We start from the raw sequence: 25062 nt of genomic DNA, 5'->3' as shown, positions 1-25062 counted from the left end.
GAAAGGCCCAAAATGATCTCCTAACACATGGATGTGTTGCTTCCTGATCATGTGATCTGTGACGTATGCGGATGAAGATCGGCTTCAGGGCTGAGATGTTTCTCTCAGCGCGGGGGCTCGTTCCGATGCTCAAACAGTAAAAAAAATGCAAATGACGACTTAAGTCGTCATTGGCAGTGAACGGTTGGATCTAAAATGACGACTTTAGTCGTCAATGGCAGTGAATGAGTTAACAACATCAACAGGAAAGGGGACATGCTGTGGGATGGGAAAGGAGAGAAGCTGCAAGCAAATTTAACCTAAACATAATAAACTGTAAGTAAACAAAGGCAATGTGAACAATAGCAGACTTTTATGAGAAAATCAATTGAGACATGATTTTGTAACTGGATGAGGTGTTCTGCTACTAAAAATAATAAAATGAAGCTCATTAGGTGAAGCATTGGCACAAAGTGAAACTAGCTTCAGTGAAACTGAAGTAAGTTAACTCTGCTTGTCAATAAAATAGCAGAGATGTCATTGTCACCGAGTCAAACAGGGAAAAACTAGAGTATCCTATAAAACAATCATTTTTTAAAAATTGAGTTACGAAAAAAAAATCACAAAGTCCTAAAAGTACATTTACTCTTGTTGTTTCCACATCATCTTTGGAGTTATTTAGCTGTATTTCAACGATGGCAATAATAATATTAATTTTTATATTTGAGATTTATACACCTTTCTAGAAACCAAAGGGATGTAAAAACAGCTGACTTTAATCAGTTAGACTTTTTTTTACTTTAACCAGTTCACTGGCATGTCAGCCACTTGGTTGGCACACAAACACATTCAGGCCATGTGCCGGGTTTTTGTAAAACCAAATATCCTCCCCCACCTATTTAGAAAATTAAAAAACAGGTCCACACCACCTCGTTTTCAGCAATAAATAAATAAATTCCAGTGCATTGTGAAGCACATAGGCATGGCAAGTCTGTAGGTGGCAGGAGTTCCCCAAATCTGCTGCGTTTTGCGCAAAAACATTTCCTGGACATGCAATAACAAGATGGCAAGCAATAACCATCCTTAAAGAGCAAGTCAACCCCTACCAGAGTCTAAAGCCTGATTTATGCTTCTCCGTCTGCGTCAGTGCGGAGACACGCAACGCCATTATCCGTCCTTGCGTAGGGCTACGGCAGGCACGCAAGTACGTACGGAGTCGAGCCCACTTTTTTAAACATCCGTCGAACGAGACGGATTACGCAAGCTTGTGATTGGTCAGGACGCCGCTGTTGTTTACACCGCCGCCATTGCAAAGAGAGCCGAGGATAACTAGCGGCAGACACGGAGAAGCTTGAAGAATACCTCGCGAAAAAACTCTAAAAATATGAACGTTTAATTCTCCCGTGACTGGAGGAGTGAAAAGATGCGCAGCAAGCATTTTATTTGTGGACGGAAATGACAGGAAACGTGGGTTTAGAGGTGGGGAGCGCATGAAGCGGTGGGAGAATGAGAGACAAATATGTCCGTGTTAAAAGTCTCTTATATACCCAAAAAACACAATATAAACACTCTATCTTGGACCGATACATGACAGGATACCACAGAACAGCGCTACACCCTCTGTTGTCCTGCCGGGCAATTGCTTTGCAACACTCTCCAGGAGACGGAGAAGTATGAGAGCAAAATGTCTCCGTCAATCCGTGCGTGTCTGTCCCTTGCGGAGCGGACGGAGAAGCATGAATCAGGCTTAACTCCACTCTCACTTCATGTTTGAAAAATGCAACAAATGCTGTTGCCTGGCAGACCGAGAAGGCGGAGCTGCTAACAAATAGGCACACACACAGGCTCACAACAACAATGTGACATCATAATGTACCAGTTTACATCATAGCATACCTCTTAGCCAATAGCGGTGGCAGATTTAAATTAAAATACAGTGCAGAGTTTTTACCTGACAACAGCACAACACTGACAGTTTTAGGCAGAATGTTTAAATTTTAACTAAGATGCACTGAAGTGGCAAATTATTGATGACACGTGTCTGCAGCACAATTAGACACTCGCTTATTTAGTTTATCAGCAAAAAAAAGTTTATTTGGGGGTGACTTGCTCTTTAAGGTGGTCCTTCACCTCTGGTCATCCACATAGAGCAGTAACTGAGTGAGAGTAAGCACAAGTCTGCGTGATGTCAGAGCATTTTTGTCATAGTGAAACCTGAAACCCTGATTATTTACGTCCACAAGCTAATTATGACAATGGAGAAATCTCCACTTTGGTCAAAGGTTTAGAAAAAATTGTTTTTGCTGCCGTCTGACTTCACTTTTGTGTGAATGACAGTCCAAACCATAGTAAAACATCTTGGTTTTGTGGGATACCTACAGGGACAGGGTCTTTGTCTTCATATTATTTAGATGCATAACTAAAAAAAACATTGTTCAACTAAATTTAAAATATATATATATATATATATATATATATATATATGAGGATGTTTGAAAGAAGTTAGATATTCTTACCTTATTAGTACCTTAAAATTAGTGCCATGCTTTTCCCATATATTATAACCTTACACGACATTATGACTGTTCCCCTGAAGGTTCGTCTCAAAAATGGGAAACATTTTTTTTTTATCCTTCTCAGCCTTTTCCCGTATCCAGTGGTCCTAATACGCTCTTGTAAAGCTCTACATGGGAATGCACTGAAACATAACCTTTGCATGCTCTACACTATCTGAAACCAGAGGGAGGTGGTGGCGGGTGTATACTTATTAAATATGCAACATAATTATCAGAAACAGCTACTGGTGTGATTAGAGTCCGTGTGCTTCTGCATGCTGCTGTGGAACGTGTCAGCTGCACAATCAGAAGAATCTCCTTCTGCATGGATACTAATGCATGTGTCACCACCATGCCCCGCGCTTATCTGTCATTAACTCCACACACAGTTGACTTTGATGATATCATTATGCTATTAGCAACCATTTGAATACTTGCATCTGACCGTCTTCTCGCACATACTGATGTCACTAATTACCCCCCGCTGGCATCGTGCCAGAGTTATAAATGAAATCTTTTTTGTGAACATGTGCTCATATAGCAGAAAGGGGGGACTGCTGGAATATGGGAAAAATGGCATAAAAATGCAAAAATGGAGAGGAATTTCTGATGCCATGACTTCAGCTCCCATTGGGAATGTGTTAGCATTCCAATAGTTGATGTAATGGCGTGATCCCCAGCTGTGGATAAGCAGGATGTGGCAGCAGTCTTTACCCTGAGCTGCTGTTTAGTTGTTATTCCACAGGATGATTGAATATTTTAACACTGGTACATATTTAACATACTGGTCCCATACAAATTCTGCTACTGTGGGAGCTACAAGAAGTCCTGAATGAATAAAAAACCTGATTCCTTTGCGTTTTTTATGCTGCATGTCCCATATTAACCTGGAATAAACTGGTCAGTGTGGTTTGTGAAGCATCAGTAGATAAACAGTTTATGCCAGAAGAAAATCTGCAAATGAACTGTTTTCATGCCACCAAATGTTTAAAGATGTAAATTTGAATGTTAATATCTATGTTTAGGTTTCACCAATGATCATTTCCAGGATGATACAAGACTCCTTAGAGGTACTTCTTCTACAGATTTTCATTTCTTTATTTCTTGTGCAGCAACTAAACAAGTGTCAAAAAATGGACTTACGTTAAAAAGAAAACTCTTTTTTTTCATGCGTCTTAACTGGTTTATTCAGAGAAAGAGCCAGATCCCATAAAAGGCATTTCAAATATAAATAAGTACATTCATGATCAAATTAAAGAATACAGTACATTTGCACCTTGTTATTAAGCTTGGTAACAGTAAATATCATTGTTACTATAAAAAACAATGACTACAAGAACATTGATTTTTATTTGGTTTAAATTTATACGCGACAATATTTTTTTATGAGATGTTTCCATACTGTATATTCCATAAACTAGACAGGGCCTCATGGGCCGGTATCCAGCACATTTTAGTGGTTTCTCTAGTCCAACACACTAGATTCAGTGGTTGAATCACCTGTGCAGCAGCTCGTTAGGCTCTGCAGAACCCTGTCTGCTGATTGAAATCAGGTGTGTGGAAGTAGGGTTAAAACCAAAACGTGCTGGATAACGGTCCTCAAGCCCCGGAATTGATTAGCTCAGAACCAGACCATTCAACAGAACTCATTAGCTGTTACCTTATAACAGTTAGAAGTAGTTTCGTCTTTGGATTGTTGGTGTTTTACCCAATCAAGGAATAGAGTAGAGTGAGCTAGGGTAGGGTGGAGTAGGGTTGGATAGAGTAAAGTAGAATAGAGTAAGGTAATGTAGGGTAGGGTAGTAGGGTAGAGTAGAGTAATGTAGGGTAGAGTAGTAGGGTAGAGTAGAGTAATGTAGGGTAGAGTAGTAGGGTAGAGTAGAGTAATGTAAGGTAGAGTAGAGTAGAGTACTGTAGGGTAGGGTAGTAGTGTAGAGTAGAGTAATGTAGGGTAGAGTAGAGTAGAGTAGAGTAATGTAGGGTAGGGTAGAGAAGGGTAGGGTAGAGTAGAGTAATGTAGGGTAGGGTAGAGAAGGGTAGGGTAGAGTAGAGTAATGTAGGGTAGGGTAGAGAAGGGTAGGGTAGGGTAGAGTAGAGTAATGTAGGGTAGGATAGAGTAGAGTAATGTAGAGTAGAGTAGTGTAGAGTAGAGTAGGGTAGGGTAGGGTAGGATAGGGTAGAGTATGGTAGGGTAGAGTAGAGTATGGTAGGATAGGGTAGAGTAGAGTATGGTAGAGTAGATTAAAGTAAAGTTATGTAAGGTAGGGTAGAGTAGAGTAAAGTTATATAGGGTAGGGTAGAGTAGAGTAATGTAGGGTAGAGTAGAGTAATATAGGGTAGAGTAGAGTATGGTAGGATAGAGTAGAGTAATGAAGGGTAGTGTAGAGTAATGTAGGGTAGAGTAGGGCCGGCAGGATGCGATTTGGTGGGGGGATGGGTGGGATTTTACCCCCCTCTGCCTTAGACATCCCTTCTTCTGGTGATTACACCTTCATTCTTGGGGGGGGGGGGGGGGGTCTTTTTTTTTTGTTTCTTTCTACATGAGGCTCTTTTGTGATGTCCAGTGCTTTAATACCGGGACTTTTTTCCAGGATATGATGACTACCGGTAGTTTTTCCGGTCATTTATTAGTTGAAATTGCCGAGACTTCTAAAAAAAAAACCCCATCTGCCAGCCATCCACAGTCCTTCCCCGAGCACGCTGTCCTGCCCCTCTAGAACAGGCTTGTTTTGTGCATTAGGAAGCTGTAGCCATGCAGCTACGTCAGGGTCACACACACAAACACTCCACACCAGCAGATCATCTTCAAACTCTTTATTCAGCCCTCGGACGCTCCTCGATCTGCAGGTCCAACTTAATTCATGTGGAAAAAGATGTCTCCTCTGTGTATGCTACATTTATATGTTAGAGGAGGAGGACGTCTGATTATTGATGCGCGTCACCTGCTGTTGCACTCCCGCTGCCACGTCTGCTACCCGGCGCCACAGACATATTCTCCCTGCGCAAAAGGTGCACATCACTGCCGTGAAGCGCCACGCATACTGCACCGTCTGCTCAGAAAAGAGAGAAAAAAACTGACGAGGCATATCGGACCGACGTTTTCCATCATCCCAGAGCTCATACAGGCTTTAAAAACTTTAATTTGCTCTTCAATAAGTTTCTCTCTAAGCCTCCTCCTGTCTTTGGGTGGTAAAGTGTTTATATATTTGGGATTTTGTACTTAAACTTTCTTAGAAGGGTACTCACATATGGATAGCAGGTCATACTGTGTCTGTTTTCGCCACCCAGCCACTCACGCACAAAGATGAAAAAAGATGTCAACATAACATCAACATCCTTTTTTGTTTTGTTTTTTCTCCGTCAGTTTCATAAGGGGAAACCTGTGTACAAAATACCCTGCAATCAGCATACAAAGGCATGTTGTAACTTTCATTACATCTGCACACTGAGGGTAGGGTATGGTAGGGTAGAGTTGAATGATATTTTGTTGTCTCTCAATAGGAAACATTTAAGTGGTTATAGTTATAGTCCATACAGTCAAAGTAGTATAACTATACGTATTGGGTTTAGCTGCTACTTCAGAGTACTTGTTTGGCTCAATAGGGATGCTAGAGTGAAATAAAGGGTTGTGGTTAACTGTTTGATATTTGTATCTCTAAAGTCTGAGTAAATGGCCTGTATTTGATATAGCGCCTTCTAGAGTCCTAGAACCCCTCAAGGCGCTTTACAACACAATCAGGCATTCACACATTCACACACACATTCACACACTGGTGGGGATGAGCTACGATGTAGCCACAGCGGCCCTGGGGCGCACTGACAGAGGCGAGGCTGCCGAGCACAGGCGCCACCGGTCCCTCCGACCACCACCAGCAGGCAACGTGGGTTAAGTGTCTTGCTCAAGGACACAACGACAGCGACAGACTCGTTAGTAGTTCTCTTAAACTTTTCCCAAAGTCCACTTTAAAGGTTACACCAACAAAACACAGCTACAGCCATAGTGCATTGGTTATAGCAGAAGGTAGTGGTGCTGGAAGGCACTATGGCTAAAGACATAATACATATAAACACCATCCAATCATCGACATATAAATACTGGACAATTCATTTCCATAGGCTCCAATAACACGTTTTTGAGGCTAAATGGGAGGTGGCCACCACCGCCATTTTGACCGTGTCACAGGTTCTGTCAAGCCCAGACAATTCCACAAAAGGGAAGAGAGGTGGAGCTGAGAGTGGGGCTGTAAGGCTGGGATCAACTGACGACACCCGGTCGAACTAGCTACAAGCTAACCCAAAGCTAACACGGAAGTGGGAGCTAAGCTAAAGGAGGTAGCAACCTAGCTACAACCGGAGTTAACTGTGCACAACACCAGAGTTTCTGAGTCAGAGATACGCCGGGCTGACCGCTGGGTAAAACCGGGTGGAACACAGAGGTCTCCCGAAAGCTGCTGAAAGCCGGCAGCCGCGCAGCAGTAAGGAGCCGCGATCAGACAGAGATGCGCCGAGCTGCGGGGAGGGGAGAAACGGGTGGAAAACATCGGTCTCCCGAGAGCTCCACAAGCCGATAGTCGGAACCCAGCTCCACCAACATGTTATATTTCAACCCATTTTCTAAAGTGCAGCATTATGTTAAATGCACTGGGTTTTACCCTATTACATTTAAATTTCATGGTTAAACAGTACATGTTAACATCTGAGCTCAGCTCAGCAGTGACCTAAAATACATAAATATAATTTTACTTACCGAAAAAAATAAAGTGGAGACTCCGTGGACGCTCTGTTAGTGCAATTAATGCCAGAGCAAGTCATTTTGTCCAACAATTGCACAAAAAATATCCTAAAAAGAATACACAAACACAGAGACTCAAAATCCCGGAGCAGTTTCCAGGCCAGACCGAGGCTCTACTGAGGCCTTTCCACGGAGCTAGCGCTGTGGTCACGTGGGTCTGATGCTCATTAATTATACAGAATTTTAGGCTTTTAATACACTTAAACAGAAGAGTGAGAAAAAAATTCACCCCCCTCAGAGTTGTCATGAGTATAAACTAGATCATTTAAACCTAAAACATGTTTTGGTACCAGGCTGTAAACATGTTTATTTCTGCTGTGAAATTGGTATTTTTAACATGGGAGTCAATGAGGATTTGCTCACTTCTGACACCAGCCCCCAGCGGATGAGGGTGGAACTGCAATTGTTGGTACTTCCGGGTTGGCCTCAATTTTTGAGCTGCATTGTGGGGGCTTGCATCCAATTCAATGGCAAGATTATCCAGATTATCTATATGAGACCAAATCAGCACTTCGTCCATCAGTCCAACTTTTGTTGTAAGTTTAGTTCAGTTACAGATCCCAGATGGACCAGGAAGCTTCCTAAGCAGATGCCCAAACCTCCTCAGCTAGTGTCGTTCAATAAGGTGGAACAGCAGCTCTATGCTGAGGTCCCCATGATGTCCGGCTACTCAGTGGTAGAAGCTCATCTCAGCCCTTTGTATCAGTGATCCTTTTCCTATGGTCCAAATTTTATGACCTTAGGTGAGGGCTGGAACGTTTGCAGCCCAGTAAACCTAGAGGTGCGACCCCTGAAAAGTACGTCTTGAAATTGCCAACAACAAAAAGTAGATGAGACCCTCATGTTCTCAAACCAGACAGCTTCCTGTGCATGACTTTGTCTTAAAATTCATGAACATCACAAACTAAAGACCTAGTAGAGTCCAACCCTCACAGGAAACTAGGCAGAATTTGTGATGAGAACATAGTCAGCTCTTGCTAGCAGGAACAAAAAAAGCCTTAAATGGGATTCTGGCACCTCAGAAAAAGTGACCAATTCAACTCCTTCAAATTAATTTCAACAAACGAAAACCACTTTAGAAAATAAATTAAATAGTCCCAAAATGCAGTTCGACTTCTTCTTTACTCAGGCAGTTATGTCCAGCGATAAATCACCCAAGCAGATGACACTTTTTCTCACTGACACCTCATAGCATGCCTAACGAGGAGATCTCATTATTTCCATCTCAGGGTAAGAAGATTTCAATTTAGACCTAAAATATTTGTGAGCTTGAAGCTAAGATAGAAGCACTATGTATCTAATGAACTTGCAGAAATGCATCACATCTGAGTGATGCAATGTCAATCAATACAGTATAAGCTACAACACACAAATCATTGCAATAAATACGGGTTATTGCACTAAATAATAATGGTTTTTACTTTGAGTTACTCTCTGTTCTTCTTTTGCCGAGTCTGTTATCAAGTCTTCAGACTCTCTCGCGTTGTCAGACTCGGTGACCATCAAGGAGAGCGCTATAAATCTTTTCTGACTAATGGTGGTTCACGGCTCATTTTTAAAGGGTCTCACTTTCAAAAACACGGCCTCTTCTTCGCAGTTGGAAGAAATGTGAGAAAAGGATGAAGAGCAACAGAACCATTAGTCCCTTACTTGTTGTCTTTCTCTCAGCGGACAAATCAACAAAATTGGATCAAGTCATCATTCTAAAAGTGATTTGACTGGGATGAAACTAGGGTTTCGTTTGGTTCACGGAGGTTGCTGTCAACACAATAACTTTCATTTTATCCTCAGTTGGTTCAAGCATGGAAGCAAATAAACAACATAAAAGCTCCAGTGTGTATTGGTCGTGGTCAACTGGTCCATATACCTCCATTTGGATTTTTTTTAAATGTAGTTTTTAAATTTGTTCTTCGACTCTTGTGAGCATCAAATATTAGGTCTATTGTTATTTTTAAAACAGTTTGCCATAGTTCTGTTGCTATAATGTCCTTCTTGTAGGCATTGAAGCAAATTCATAGCACAAATAAGTATTTTCCTAACTCCAAGTGTGCTTCACTTAACATCATTCAATGTGATGGATGGATGGACGGACGGACAGACCAGAGGATGGATTATTGTGTTGGGTTGTCGATTATCATCTTGTTCCTGGGTGCCATTTTTGTGTTTATGTGGTCTGTTAGTGTCACTAACTTAGAGTCAGGTTGAGTTCAACACTGAATCAATGGATGGATGGGTTAACAAACAGATAGATGGATAGATGAATGGATGGCGGATAGATGGATGGATGGAAGGTTGGATGGACAAATGGATAGATGGGTTGATTAACAAACAGATGGACAGATGGATGAATTAGTTGATTAATAAACAGATAGATGGAAGGATAGATGGATGGATGGACAGACGGACAGACGGAATAATGGACAGATGAATGGATGGGTTGATTAACAGATGGATGGATGAATTAGTTGATTAATAAACAGATAGATGGATGGATGAACAAGCGGTTGAACGAACAGACAAATGGATAGATGGATGGGATGATAAACAGATGGACAGAAGGATGGATGGATTTTTACATTTAAAAACCTTCCTTTAGGTTTTTTCAATGATTATAGCTAAAATGTTTGCTTGGAAAATTAATTAGAGTAAAACCCAAATACACTGAGACCCTCTGAGTCATGTGATGTAGTTTAGGTCTCTAGTTATGTAGGATATATTATTACAGTAGTCTCATTCAGGCTTGTGGTGTTTCCGAGAGGTTTTCAATCAATAAAGCCATAAGGTGTTATGGTCCCAAACATAAAATGAAATCACTCCTCATTAGATAATTAAAGTTATCCCTTCATTTATTTTTTAGTTGTTTTCTTTTTCACTCCTGATGGGCCAGAGAAAAAAACTCCTGGTTAAAGTGGAGCCTTGGGGTCTTGATGAATTACAGCATGATGACCAATTACCATACAGCAGAGAGACTGGCTCGTCACATCCGCGTAAAGGGCCACTTCAAATCCGAGCTTCCTTTAAACGGGTTGCTCTTGTTGTGCAGCCTCGGGCCAGAGCGTGACGGGAAAAGAGGCGGCTCTTTTTCTAACATATGCCGAGCGGGGACGTGGTTTTAGTTGGCTAAAAGACCGGCAGGCTCTTCGGGAGCACAATAGCTTCACAAAGGCCCGGTTAATCTGGTCTACCTGCTGTTAACTCGTGGGCTAAATCAGGGAACACAATCACTTCCTGCAGAATTCGCTGAGTCACTCATTAGCGACTCAGCACAACAGAGTGGGTGCTCCAAATTTACCCAATCAACCTACAGATGGGAGCTTTAGAGGCAATGAATGTCTCACTCGTCTTTGAGTGCTGCCTGTTAGGCTGTTGCTGTGTGTTTAAACCAGAACACAAAATCACACGTTAGTGCTTTGTGCCCGATGGAAACATTTACCCATTTCTCATCTAAATTGTTTGAAACTTTGATACAAGTCGCTATGAGGCCAAGAGAGTTTTGTAGCCTGTGTTTCCTCATCTTTTCATCATCCATTAGCTCAAACAGGAAGTAGGAACAAGTCTACCGAATAAAAAGCTCATCAAAGTTGTACATCTGTTCTCTGTGTCTTGGTGAATCCAGCCTACATCGAGGACGTAGCGCGCTGTGTGGACCAGAGCAAGCGTCTCATCATCGTCATGACGCCCAGCTACGTGGTGCGGAGGGGGTGGAGCATCTTTGAGCTGGAGACGCGGCTGCGCAACATGCTAGTGACCGGCGAGATCAAAGTCATCCTGATCGAGTGCGCCGAGCTGCGCGGCATCATGAACTACCAGGAGGTGGAGGCCCTCAAACACACCATCAAAATGCTAACGGTCATCAAGTGGCGCGGGCCGTCCAGCAACAAGCTCAACTCCAAGTTCTGGAAGCAGCTGCTCTACGAGATGCCCTTCAAGCGCATGGAGCCCCTGAGCATCTCCCACGAGCAGGTGCTGGACGTCAGCGAGCAGGGCCCCTTCGGCGAGCTCCAGACTGTCTCCGCCATCTCCATGGCCGCTGCCACCTCCACCGCCATGGCGACGGCGCACCCTGACTTGCGTTCCACCTTTCACAACTCTTGCCACACCCAGATGAGGCAGAAACACTATTACCGTAGCTACGACTACGACCTGCCGCCCGGCGGCACGCTCCCGCCGCTCTCGTCTCTAGGCAACCAGCACACCTACTGCAACATCCCCATGACGCTCATCAACGGGCAGCGGCAACAGTCCAAGTCGCCGCGCCAGCAGAGCCTCGAGGAAGCCCACGCCAACAACGCCATGCTGCCGCTGCTTCCCAGAGAGACCAGTATATCCAGCGTCATCTGGTGACAGAGCCAGACGGGGTGGATTCGTACGATGTCTGTCACGTAGAAGACTCGGAACCGGATGGGCGGATGCCTCTGAGATACTTGCTGCTGATAAATTTGCACGAGGAAAACAACGGGGAGAACATTGGACTAACAAAAGCCAGAAGAGGTGGGAATAAAAAAATCTTTTGTTTTGGTCCAATAAGAGCTTTTATTAAAACTGAACACTAAAAAATAAACGAGATGAACATTTTTGTATGCCTGTATAAACACTCACGTAACACAAGCCAACACCTACGATCATTACCTGGAGAGTCGAAGGAATACAGGGTCTTGTACATATGTTTTTCTAATTCTTTGTAGCAACAGTGACTTGTTTCTTCATCAGTTGGGATTTTTATTTCTTTCATTTAAGTTTGTACTAAAGTAAAGCGATGGCCTGTATGATGTGTTGGTAAAACCGTTGTTACCTTTATCCTAATTTGTTGGCTGGTGTCGTTTATAAAGATTTTGGCGGGCCTTTTTAAAAATGTATTTATTTTTTCGGAGGCCACAGCCCTCAGGAAAAAGGGTACAATATCAGGGTTGAGGGTTTCAACTCAACCAGATTATGCAACATTTAAAAGAACAGAGTCGAGTTGGCGGGATGGGTTCCCCCGAATGTTCGAATGCTTTCGGAAAACGGAGAAAAAGGTGCTAGGCTTCACATCTCCTGTTTATCTCATTTTCCTTTTAAAAGAACAGCCTTGCTATTTACATAAACAGATTATATCACTGAAAAGTAATTATGTGTATTATTTTATGAAGAAAGTATATTTTTGTAACTGAGGAATATTTGCTTAGAGAACTTATGGAGTTTCTGATGATAGAAATTAATGGGGTGGGAAAGTATTTAAAAAATGTTGTTTTTTTAACTGCATAGCTCACAAAAATCAACGAGTCACTCACTAAATGTCCTTCGTCGTAAAATGAAAAGAGGCTTCTGTTTCCATGACTGAATTTAGAAGATTTAACAATCTGAAAGACTTTATAGCAGCTCAGCTGTTTCTGTTTTCTTTTTCTTGTTTTTGTCGATTTCACTGTCGTTTCAGCGACTCACGACCACTTTTAACGGGGATGAAGCTACCGATGATGTCAGCACGGATGGAGGAGAAAGCCGTCGTCATGCGAAGCATTTACCCGGTTTCCTCAACAGGACCAAACAAGGCTGTCCAGGGCTAAAACCGTCATCTCCGTTCCCCATTTCCTCCATTAAGACAGCTTTGTTTTAGTTTGCCATCCCTCTTGAAGTGATTCGTCTGAATTACAGCGAAAGAAAAACAGGGCTTTCTTCATTCTCTTGCAGAAGAACTCATTCAGGCAGAAATGGGTGCTTTGAAGATGCTTTAGAGAGGGTCCAAATCTGTTGGTAAACCAATCTGAGGTGGATTTATGTGGAAATGTGATGAACAATCACTGTATAGTTCTTTAAACAGCCCTCGTTTGGAGAAACTGTTTATATGAGACCAGATTGACAAGCTAACGGCTAATCCTAGCTAGATCAGGATCAAAGTAGATCACTGGCACATCAAAAGAACTATGATCTCAAACGCTTTATAGCAAATTATGATATAACTACTTTATAAACCTTAACACCACCATTAATTTAGCATTATTTGTTTATTCTGGCACATGTAATCCTTCAGGAAATGCCTCAGGCTGCCCAGGAAATCTAACAGCTAGCTACTGCTGCTGCTACTAGCACTTCTTAAAAGCATCATAGATCTATGTGAATACTAAATTAGCACATCTAGTCAGCAAACAATGATTTCTTTAGATACCCACAATATGAAGTAAACAATGATTTCTTTAGATACCCACAATATGAAGTCATGTTTAAAATAAAATTGTGTTAGCCTGAGAAAGGATAATTAGCCTATTTGAAAAAACTAGACATAAATCAGGAAGCCCGGAGATAAATTATGGTAATGGCATAGAAACAAAATTTTTGCAGTATATGTTATAAATTAGGCTATCTAGTCTTGTTCGTGGATCAAAGTTTAACAGTTTCATTAGATATTTTTTTAAAATACGTGCATTTTATTTTTATACCTTTTATAAATACACGTGTGTTAGCATTAGCGTCAGCGCTAGTAATTATAACCTAATGTGACTGTTGATGACATCATGGACGTAAATGTGGCATAAATCACCATCCAGCAGTAAAATTGTGAAATAAGAAACTTATTTAATTAACGCATGCTGTTATGTGATCAGGGTCGCAAACACAGACGCCCTGTGAACTGGTGCTGTGGCCGGCCTCCATCTTGGATGGGTCTCCATTCGCCCCCGGTGCATTTATTTCTACTGAGGAAGGTGCTTACCCAACTAAAAAACACATTTTATCAAGCTTTTTCACAAAATCTGATATGGTATGGCATGACAAAATATAAAGATAATTAAACAAAATAAATAAAAGTTAATTAAAATATTAAATCCCATCAGATAGGCTAGAAAGTCAATAGAAATCCCATGTGATCTGTTTTCAATGGTACGCCGGTTGTTCTGGATTGACTTTAGAGCAGGGATGTGTAAACTTTTCAAGACAAGGGCCAAAAAGTCATGTTTGAAGTCAGTGCGGGCCACAAGAATGTGTGTTTCTTAATAGAAAAAAACTGCAAACATTATTTTATAAAAAAAATTTCATTTGTACTCTTTAAAATAAATCCAAAATAGGCTTATAAGTAAAAATCTGAACACAACTATGTTAGAAATATAAATCAACATCCTATTGGAGAGACAAACATTACCATTCTACAAATTGAAGTGGGGGTCATACAAAATTGCTCAGAAGGCTGGAAATGGCCCCCGAGCAGCACTTTAAACATCCCTGCTTAAGAGAGTGCAGAGACCCATCCAATATGGCGGTAACCGTGTTACGCTTTCCAGTGCCCAGTGGGGTGTCTACGTATTTATGTCTATGGGTGTTTCAATGTCAAGGAGCCTTGCCTTGATCCCGCCTCAGTTGCCTAGGAGATACATCATCAGGAACCGCCAAGGCATGTTCCAATGTTCATGTGCTGCAGAGGCATCTGTTCTCTGTTTGTTAGCCGTTTAGCTAGCTGACCAAGGATACATGGAGGGTGTCTTGTTGCCTTTTCTTGGTCAAAAATTTCCCCGAATACAACGCTGCATTTTCAAAAGGATGACAGATCAGGAGCCAGCAGCAGCTACTTCGGTGGCAAATTTCCAGTTTAAATGTAAGTCAACTAATTGAATTGATATCTAAAATGCTTTTTTAAGATCCAAAGCAGTTGCCTAATTTGGTTAGTTGCTTAGTATTTGCAGCTTCAGTAGCTAGCATGTAGTAACTTGCTCACATATTTAATTTAACCAATGTAAACACAATTTAAAAAGTGAAAGGGTCATTATGCATTTATATTTAAATGTATATGTATAAAATATAACTTTACCTCATGTGTCACGTGACGTGACGTGACCGCCACGGGAGCGGCGTAAGCAAAGCACCTGGCCTTCCAAGATAATGTCTGCTATGCGTCTTGACATTGAGTAGCACCCAATGATCAGGGTTTTACTGTGTTACATCAAGTACGGTCCGGGTGGAAACGGTCCCCTAACATTGTTTGTTCTGTCTGTTTTACAGATGGAATATTTCTTTGATCTCTTTACTCTTGGCAGATTAACGCCTTCAAATCTTTCATGGTCTGAAATCACCATATTGTTCAACGTTTTTGGTCCAACTCAGCCCAGCCGTTAGCTTGGGAATCCGGTCCAAAATAAAACGGGGAGGTTTAAATTAGGGATGTCCCGATACAAGTTTTTCACTTCCGATACCGATTTTGCATCCTTCAGTATTGACCGATACCAATATCAATCTGGTACGATATCAGCACAAATCAAACATACTTGTACCTATATTGTAGTGTGGAATGTATGAAAGGCTTGATCAGGTGATATTACTCAATCGTAGAACAAGAGCCAATAACAGTAAGTATGAAAAAATGACAATACTTTTTAACCACTGGTTGTAAAAATGTGAACCTTAATGGACTGCTTATATTGAAGATTTTTGATTCAGTCCGATATAATCCGATAGTGTTTTGGGGCCAATATCGAATTACTTTCGATATCGGAACAGGACATCCCTAGTTTGAAGGTCAGATAATGCTTCATTATTTTCCACTAAAATCCTTTCAAAATTTGCTGAGAAAAGTAATTGAAAAATAACTAGATTAAAATAATTAGAACAACTTTCTAATTATAATTTTTACCTACCGATCATTTAGTGTTCTCTAAAACAACAGCTTGTTTTCCAGAAGTGATATAACTACGTAAGCGTGACAAGCATGTTTATAAACATGCCAATTGAGTTATTTTGTGAGTACTATTGTAATAAAGAAATATGCTAAAGTCAACAACTCTGCCAAATTATTATTTTCTTATCCATGAATCCATGAACATTGGAAGGATTTAATCAGGTGAAAAGCATCCTCACGTCACCTCAGACCTGTGATGGTGGCCGGTCCTAACGCCACCACTAAACTAACATCTCACACCTCTCCTATAGTGCCAGAGATTATGCAAAGTGATGAATTTGTAAACAAAAAACAAAGAATGGGGCTAATTTCCTCTTTTGTTTTTGGCGTTTTTATTTCCAGTTTGAGGCCTGTTTTTGTTTTATTTCATAATTTTTTGGTCAATCAGTAGAATCAGTTGTCATCTCCCTCCGAGAAAAAGTAAAGTTTTGATTCTGCACCTGAACAGAAAGGTCAGATGTGCTCGCAAGTATGGCAGACGTGTAAATAAAATCTAAACTATCTCATAATTGAGATGAAGACAATCGAGCCATGTTCATAAAACGATCCTTGTTCTTGAGACATTTGAAAATATAAACTAGGGCTGCACGATATTAGGAAAGAGAGACTGCGATTTTACTGAGTATTGTGATAATATAAATTGCGATAATTTCACATTTTTTCTTACTTTTACCATCTCTAGCTAGCCTAGAAAGCTAGATCTGTTCTGCAGGTCAGTATTGCCATGTTGCACTGTAGCAGGTCTACCATTGGCCAGAACAAATTTTTGTTTTGCCAATCACAGAATTCTACATTTGTTGTGCGGGTTTAACACTGGAGGTGTGTCAGAAAAACTACAAAGATTGCGTCGACTCGGAAACGACTTTGGCATCAACTTTCAACATGAGATATGAGCATATAGTGGTACTCAAGTCCTTTTATTTTGAAAGAGGATGTATTTGCTACTTCTGTAGCAATTAATACGTCAAGTTGTTGCTCTGATTGGTCCTAGCGTTGTCCAATTGCCTGCAGAGACTGTTTAAAAGACAAACGTAGATTCCGCCCCACGACTGGGCGGTTTCAATGGCTCGTGGCCAGTCTAAGTATTTACATATATGATGGCTTGCCAGGCTAATCTCTATCACTTAATAACCTAAATGTTGAAGGCAACAGTTCATCTTATTGGCCAAATTAATTTTAATTTTTTGTACGATGCCAACGTCACAATGACACGACGTACCGGTGTATTGTGCAGCCCTAGAATTCACCCTAACTTCGGGAAGAGGTGGAAAACGCTAAAACCGGTTTGCATTTCCTTTGTAGGATGTTAACACTAATATGATAACACTAATGATGAATATTTCTGATGATGTGGCTTTGATTAGAAAGGGGTTTGATGAATATTAATGAGAATATATAGCACAGATTTATTCCAGGCACTTTCACAACTCTGGGGACAAACGTCTCGTTTTTTCTGATTTGTTTTCTATTATGTATCTGCAATGTTCATTAAAAGAGATACTGTTATTGATAATAAACCACATTCATGGTGTTTTTATTCTCCGGCCTGTGTGTGCTGTTTGGGGAGTGAGTGTCTGAAAGCCACCCAGCTCACTTTGTTAATGGAACGTCGGCACGGATTGCTGACGATGCTCGGATCTCTTTTCTTGGCGGAAGGCCGACGCGACTGCCATAACTCACCCGTCTCCCGTAAAACCTTGGGAAAACAATCAATAATTCTCCTTATTCCACTTAAGAATCAGCCCATTTTAGGAATGAGCCACATTGGATGTTGGTTGACCTCCACATCAGAAACAGATTCATTTATTATGGACACGTTGCATCACTTATGGGTACTTCATACTTTATGTGGTTGAAAATAATTTTTTGTCTGAAAGCAAACCGAATCCGTCTCCCTTCGCTGTGCTTTGATGCAAATAAACGTTGTTTTTTTTCTTATCCGCCTCAGAGTGTTGTGCCCATAATTTAGCCATTTACTCATTTTGCTGCGATCAAAGAAACAACGAAGAGATCAGAGAAAACGGGCAGGAGCAGCCTCAGAAGTCTCAGCCAAATATACCGGACACAAGCTAGTTAGCTTTGGATGAAATTTTATCATTTAATGGCTAGATTTAATGCCTCCCACTATCTTGTTGCTGTCCCCGACCAGCACAGCCTTGCCGAAAAGTTCTACATAATGCAACACACCTTGCTCAGCTGATTGTGCTAATTAGTGCTTGTTTGATCAATGTTAATTAGCGAGGATGCACTGTGCTCTACATCAATGAGTCTTACTCCTACCTGGACAGGGAGGCTTCTAAAAAGGAAGGTTTGTATTCTGGATGATGACAATTAATTGTGATGTTTCCTGCATCCATTGGTAGGTTGTTTTTGCAGAATATTGATAAAAATCGTACTTTTTTTCTATTTTGGGGGCATTTTAGAGAGTATGAGTTTCTATTTAAAATGATGCTGTGGAAGACAACGCAACACTAACTGGGTCCTTGGATCTGACCAGATGGAGAATATATTGATTTATTTTTTTGAGGCATCTTTCCAAGTCTTGTGTACTTGGGCAAATTCTAAAACTTTACAACTGGAGCAGTGTAGTTTTTTTGCCTTTATCTTTATTTTTGACATTTGGTGAAGCCAAATCTTTCCACGCTCTAAGGTGTGGAAACCCTAGTAGTTTCAAACAAGGTAGCTGGACTTCTGAAGCTGCTGGAAGGAGCTTCCACAATTGAAACAACAAAAAGAGGAGCGTACCAATTCAGCTCGCATGCCTAGGCGGGCCCCATATGAATACATATGGGCAAACCATATGGGTGCCAACAGGGTTTGTCTGCAGCTTCCGTAGTGGCCCCACAAGGATTAATGGGCCCATGTATGAGTCAAACCATCTGAAAACCCATGTAGGGCCCATTAAAAACCATGTGGGCAAAACAATTGGTGGGAAAACCCCTGGCCAGGGAACGCCTTGGGATTCCCCAGAGGAACTGGCCCAAGTGGCTGGGGAGAGGGAAGTCTGGGCCTCTCGCCTCAGGCTACTGCCCCCGCGATCCGACTCCAGATAAGTGGATGAAAATGGATGGATGGATGGCTTTAGTATTGTTCTCTAGCCTCAACTGACCATTAAATATCTAAAAAATGCTGATAAAATTGTGCAAAAACATGAAATGTTGCAGTTGAAACTGAGAACATCTTGTCCAGAGAGGAAACTTGGGCTTGAGGGGAAACTCAAAGGGAAATGCTGCCATCTGCTGGATGGTTTTTACCTTGCACCCTTGCAAGGCTTGCTGGGATGAAAGCACACACTGAAACATTTTCTTTTACCATTTGGTCTGGTAAACATGAAACATTTGAGTCATGATTTTATGTGCTCCAGTCCCGATTTGAAAGGCACCCAATGGCACATTTCCCCTGCTGTATCATCCTTGTATTTAAAGATTTAACTCTTTCCATATTAGCAGGTTTTAAATCTTTGTTTCCAGATGGAGACAAAATGTTGCAAAGACTTCTGGGGTAAAAACAGAAAGTTCTGGAGTTTCTCCACATTAACTGTATCAGTTTCATCTTGGTGGAAAATCAAACCCGGTAAACATCTGAATCATTGTTTACTTTTGATTCATGCTTGAAGTGACAAAGTTACTTAAACCAGATAAGTTAGCTAAACAACCTAACCTTGTGGCTAGCTCCTGTTGATGTTATAAAGGATGTTTAGTAGAAACCATCGCCATGGCACTGGCAGCATTGGTTTCTGAACTGAAGCCCATCACCGTCCATCTTGGCCACGTCTCGTCACTCCTGGAAAAAACAAAAATGGAGGTAAGGACGGGGTTGTGAGGGTGGGGGCAAACGATTGACACTCAAAACAATGTAGTTGCGTAACACTTTTAACTTGAGACCAAGGCTGAGGCCTTTCATGGAGAAGCAGGCTAGCGCTGATGGTTCATCTGATGCCTGTCAATCAAAATGACATGTCCCTAATAATTCATAATTTCCAGCTTTACTTGCATCTAAACGGAGAAGATACAAAAAAGTTCTATTAGCCTAAAACGTTTTTTGTACCAGGCTGTAAACATGTTTATTTCTGCTGTGAATTTGGCATTTTTAACATGGGAGACGATGGGAACTAGCTCTGTTTCTAGTGGATGACGAGGGAGGATGCGCCCCAGCTGCCCTCTGTAGATCCGCCCCTGAATGGTTGGTGAAATAGCATCAGGTCAGGTTTGTTTAGTGTACATGTGGTTTCTCAGGTTTTTGTTTAGAATCAACCACATGGACTTTATGGAGGGACATGTGTAGAATTTTTACACAACAAAAAGGTTTTGGTTCAGTTTGTAACGTGACAAAGTGGAATGTGAATCATTTCCAGATGCACTGGTCCTTCGAAGCTGGATGTGCAGAAACGAGTTGCTTTTTCAGGTCAAGATGCAAATATTTTTGATTTTGTTTGTGATTTGCTACGGAGCAGCCATGAGGAGGTCTCTGCTGTCATCCTCCCTCCTGTGTAACAGACTGGGCTGCTGCGTCTCTACTGTGTTGAAGTCCTCCAGAACCAGAACCAGCAGCTGTGTCCAGATGTTGTGTACCAGGTAGAGCCAGGCCCGGAGTGGCTAATCGGGAGGGTCTGGAGAATTCCCGGTGGGCCGCGCGATGTTTGGGCCGCATGGGCCGGTGCTCTCGTTTTTGTTTTATCATTTTGTTTTTATTTTTTGGTGCCGGTGTTCAGTCATGGCACTGAGGCCGCCGGGCTGATCACATACGCTCCTCCCGGCTGTCTACCTGCAGGCTGCAGCTCGTTTTCTTTTTTCCCCCGTATGCGCCTGTGCGCACCACGTGACCACGCAGTTGACGGAGAGATGGAAAGTAGAAAGAGCAAGGGTGGCGCGGAGAAGGCAAGACTTAAAAAGAGGAAAGCGCTGGAAACAGATGCAGCTAAATGTGCAAAAATGAGCACTTTTTTTCTCAAACAAGCTCGCGGTCTTAAACTTCAAATGAAGATAAAACGGGTAAGGCAAGTCAAGATGTTAAACTTTACCGGCTGCAAATCACCATTCAAGTTAATTAAGCATCAATAATGAATTATATGGCATCATGACATAACGTTATGTAATATAATTAACAGTATGATGTGACTGATGCCACCAAACTGCCTTGTAGCCCCTCAGAGTCAAACACAAGATCCAGTAGGCCTAATAAGCACCAGGCAGAAACCCACAGTTCCAGAGCGGGCATGTACAGGTAGGATTACTTATTGAGACAGTGAACTGAATATTATTAAAATTTATATGATGAAAACTATCCTGGCTCTATATGAAAGTGTTCTAAAATACTAGATGATTCAGCATTGATCAGAAAGCGTGTAAAAAAGGAAAATGAATGCTGAATTTTCACACAGTGTGATTTAGTGTCAGAAGAAGAGCCAGGAGCCAGCAGTGAGGGTATTGCTCCTGTTGGGATAGAAAGTGAGCCAACTCATGTGCAAACAAGCAAACATCAGTTTCATTATAATAATTTTAATGTCCAAATAATAGTAGTAACCTGATGTATTTCTGTTAGTAAATGCACAAAGCCCACAACAGATCGCTATTAGAATGAAAGTAAAATGAAATAGGCCTGCATATTTTGCCATAGAAAATATTTTAATTGGTTACAAAAATGTGTTTTCCATATCAAATGTGCTAAAGCTTTACAGATGATTATTTTAATTGTGTGCAGGTGAGTCTAGGGAAACTGGAAAAAGTGTGAAAGGGAGTGCTGAGTCATTTCATTTTAAAGGTTTGAAAATCTCAGAACAGCTGTTTGAACAGAAGGTAGATTGTTATATTGTTAGAGAATGTGTTGTAAAGAACAATGTTGGAGATGTGCACTGATGTTCAAATAAACCTACATTGTAAAGCAACTCTTTCTTGCACTGAATTACAAGGCTTTACCTAGTAGTGTGCTTTTGTAGACTATACATATAAAGTTCTAACATGATTTTAATAATAATTCGTTAAGTGGGCCGGTCTGGGGTCTGAAACTCCAGGGCTGAAAATGTGTCCCACTCCGGCCCTGGGTAGAGCCACTCTCATGCTGGGAGGCTGAACACACAGAACATATTCCACATGAAATTCCAGCATGCACAGAACTCCGGTTGTCAGGAAGGTGTAAAAGCTTCTCTGCCCTTCAGTGTCCTCGCTGCCTTCAGTTTTGTTCTTTTTACGGATTTCTGCTTCTAAATTTCACTCGATAAGGAAATGAAAAAGTGGAGTCAGATTCAGAGTCGGTATCGTTTCATGTATAGTTTAATTAAAAGTGTTGGTGTGCACTTTGGACAGTAAGAGACATTATGCCATTTCATCAGATGATCACATAAATTACTAATTATTTTAGTTTAGACTTTTGTAATGTTGTCATTTGTCTTCAGATTGAATCTCGAATCTCTTCTACGTTCCAGCATCCACCATCAAGGCCATTAACAGATTTTCATTGTGGACCTGACCCTTTTAACTGGAGGCTGAAATGCTTGGTAAAACCTATTTTATTCCTTTTACTGGATGAACCGACAAACATTTGAACTTTTCATCGTTTCTTTTCTCTAGGAAAAGATGGTGCACACGCAACGCTCGTAAGAAGTACTGGTACCCCGAGAGTCCATGCATAAAATGTTATACAAGTTTAAACTGGATCATTTTTAGGGTTCCCCTTTGGCATGACAGTAGAGGGCTTCTGGGGGAGCCCATCACACTTTTGGGGGAGCCGGGCTCCCCTTTTGCTCCCCCCGTAATTCGAACCCTGATCTATCATTGTGTTGAAGGACTAAAAATCACCAAGTTTCCCTACAGGTAAGTTGCAGTGAACACTCAGTGAGTCATGACAGATTGGTGCTCATACTGAGCCACTTTCTATTGGTTTCTTCTTGTTAAAGGGGAGTTTTCCTCTCCACTGTTGCTGCATGCTTGCTTAGAATGGAGATGGCTGTAAAGTCACTGAAAAAAACAAAAATGATATAAATCGCCTGTGTTCTAGGGTTCTTTGTGGAAGCCATACAGAAACCGGACCGCATCCGTTCCGCATTCAGTGTGAAACAGGCATTAGTTGTATGCTTTTGCATGGGCGCCATCTAGTTGGCACCAAGTGGTTTCCACTGTTTAGTCCCTAATGTGTGTGTAGTCTTACAATCAAAGCTGTAAAGTACAAATACTTTGCTACCTAGAAATTGTGGGTATCTACAGGTCCTTCTCAAAAAGTTTGCATATTATGATTAAGTTCATTATTGTCTGTAATGAACTGATAAACATTACACTTTCATATATATTAGATTCATTACACACAACTGAAGTAGTTCAAGCCTTTTATTGTTTCTAATATTGATGATTCTGGCATACAGCTCATGAAAACCCAAAATTCCTATCTCAAAAAATTAGCATATTTCATCCAACCAATAAAAGATCCGGACCCGGATAAGCGGAGGAAGACGAAGACGAAGACAAAGAAGTCAACCTTCAAATAATTATGTTGAGTTAAGCACTCAATATTAGGTCGGGAATCCTTTCGCAGAAGTGACTGCTTCAATGCGGCGTGGCATGGAGGCAATCAGCCTGTGGCACTGCTGAGGTGTTATGGGGGCCATGGATGCTTCAATAGCGGCCTTAAGCTCATCCAGAGTGTTGGGTCTTGCTTCTCTCAACTTTCTCTTCATAATATCCCACAGATTCTCTATGGGGTTCAGGTCAGGAGAGTTGGCAGACCAGTTGAGCACAATAATACCATGGTCAGTAAACCATTCACCAGTGGTTTTGGCACTGTGAGCAGGTGCCAGGTCGTGCTGAAAAATGAAATCTTCATCTACATAAAGCTTTTCAGCAGATGGAAGCATGAAGTGCTCCAAAATCTCCTGATAGCTAGCTGCATTGACCCTGCCCTTGATAAAACACAGTGGACCAACACCAGCAGCTGACATGGCACCCCAGACCATCAGTGACTGTGGGTACTTGACACTGGACTTCAGGCATTTTGGCATTTCCCTCTGCCCAGTCTCCCTCCAGACTCTGGCACCTTGATTTCTGAATGACATGCAAAATTTGCTTTTATCCGAAAAAAGTACTTTGGACCACTGAGCAACAGTCCAGTGCTGCTTCTCTGTAGCCCAGGTCAGGCGCTTCTGCCGTTGTTTCTGGTTCAAAAGTGGCATGACCTGGGGAATGCGGCACCTGTAGCCCATTTCCTGCAGATGCCTGTACACGGTGGCTCTGGATGTTTCTACTCCAGACTCAGTCCACTGCTTCTGCAGGTCCCCCAAGGTCTGGAATCGGTCCTTCTCCACAATCTTCCTCAGGGTCCGGTCACCTCTTCTCATTGTGCAGCGTTTTCTGCCACACTTTTTCCTTCCCACTGAGGTGCCTTGATACAGCACTCTGGGAACAGCCTATTCGTTCAGAAATGTCTTTGCGTCTTACCCTCTTGCTTGAGGGTGTCAATGATGGCCTTCTGGACAGCAGTCAGGTCGGCAGTCTTACCCATGATTGCGGTTTTGAGTAATAAGCCAGGCTGGGAGTTTTTAAAAGCCTCAGGAATCTTTTGCAGGTGTTTAGAGTTAATTAGTTGATTCAGATGATTAGGTTAATAGCTCGTTTAGAGAACCTTTTCATGATATGCTAATTTTCTGAGATAGGAATTTTGGGTTTTCATGAGCTGTATGCCAAAATCATCAATATTAGAAACAATAAAAGGCTTGAACTACTTTAGTTGTGTGTAATGCATCTAATACATATGAAAGTCTGTTTATCAGTACATTACATAAAATAATAAACTATCACAATATGCAAATTTTTTTAGAAGGACCTGTGTACTTTGCTTGAGTAATTATCTATTAGCTGAATTTTCCTGACTTTGTAAAAATCATTTGGTTTCTCATATTTTTTTGTTAAAAAACACAAAAATCTATCCAAAGAAACTGCCATCTAGATGAAGTGAACTTGATTGCGGTTGGATATACCACATATGGTATTTGCATTGCACTAAAATGTCATGTTTTATTTAACATTATTGTCATTATGTCTTTTAGTAATAATTTAGTTATTTTGGGGAGGTGTGGTGGCACTGAGGCAAAGCCTATACTTTTGTCCTTGATG

At 41.4% G+C, this 25062-nt stretch overlaps 1 protein-coding gene across 3 annotated transcripts in view; it reads left to right on the top strand.

Moving 5' to 3' along the window:
• The window catches only part of LOC107381071 (interleukin-1 receptor accessory protein-like 1), a 507698-nt gene extending 490197 nt beyond the window's left edge, over window positions 1-17501 (top strand). For 2 of the 3 annotated variants that reach the window (XM_054743445.2, XM_015952560.3), the window contains 2 exons: window positions 3560-3604; window positions 10943-17501. In XM_054743445.2, coding sequence (XP_054599420.1) covers window positions 3560-3604; window positions 10943-11670 — 773 coding nt within the window. In that variant the 3' untranslated portion in view covers window positions 11671-17501. The remainder of the gene's footprint in view (window positions 1-3559; window positions 3605-10942) is intronic. The other variant, XM_015952561.3, reaches the window with a different exon arrangement.
• The last annotated feature ends 7561 nt before the right edge of the window (window positions 17502-25062 follow it).

Source organism: Nothobranchius furzeri, chromosome 14 (genome assembly GCF_043380555.1).
Source record: "Nothobranchius furzeri strain GRZ-AD chromosome 14, NfurGRZ-RIMD1, whole genome shotgun sequence".
Classification (NCBI taxonomy): domain Eukaryota; kingdom Metazoa; phylum Chordata; class Actinopteri; order Cyprinodontiformes; family Nothobranchiidae; genus Nothobranchius; species Nothobranchius furzeri.
The sequence above is the reverse complement of the archived record's forward strand: the minus strand, read 5'-3'. Positions and strand labels throughout refer to the sequence as shown.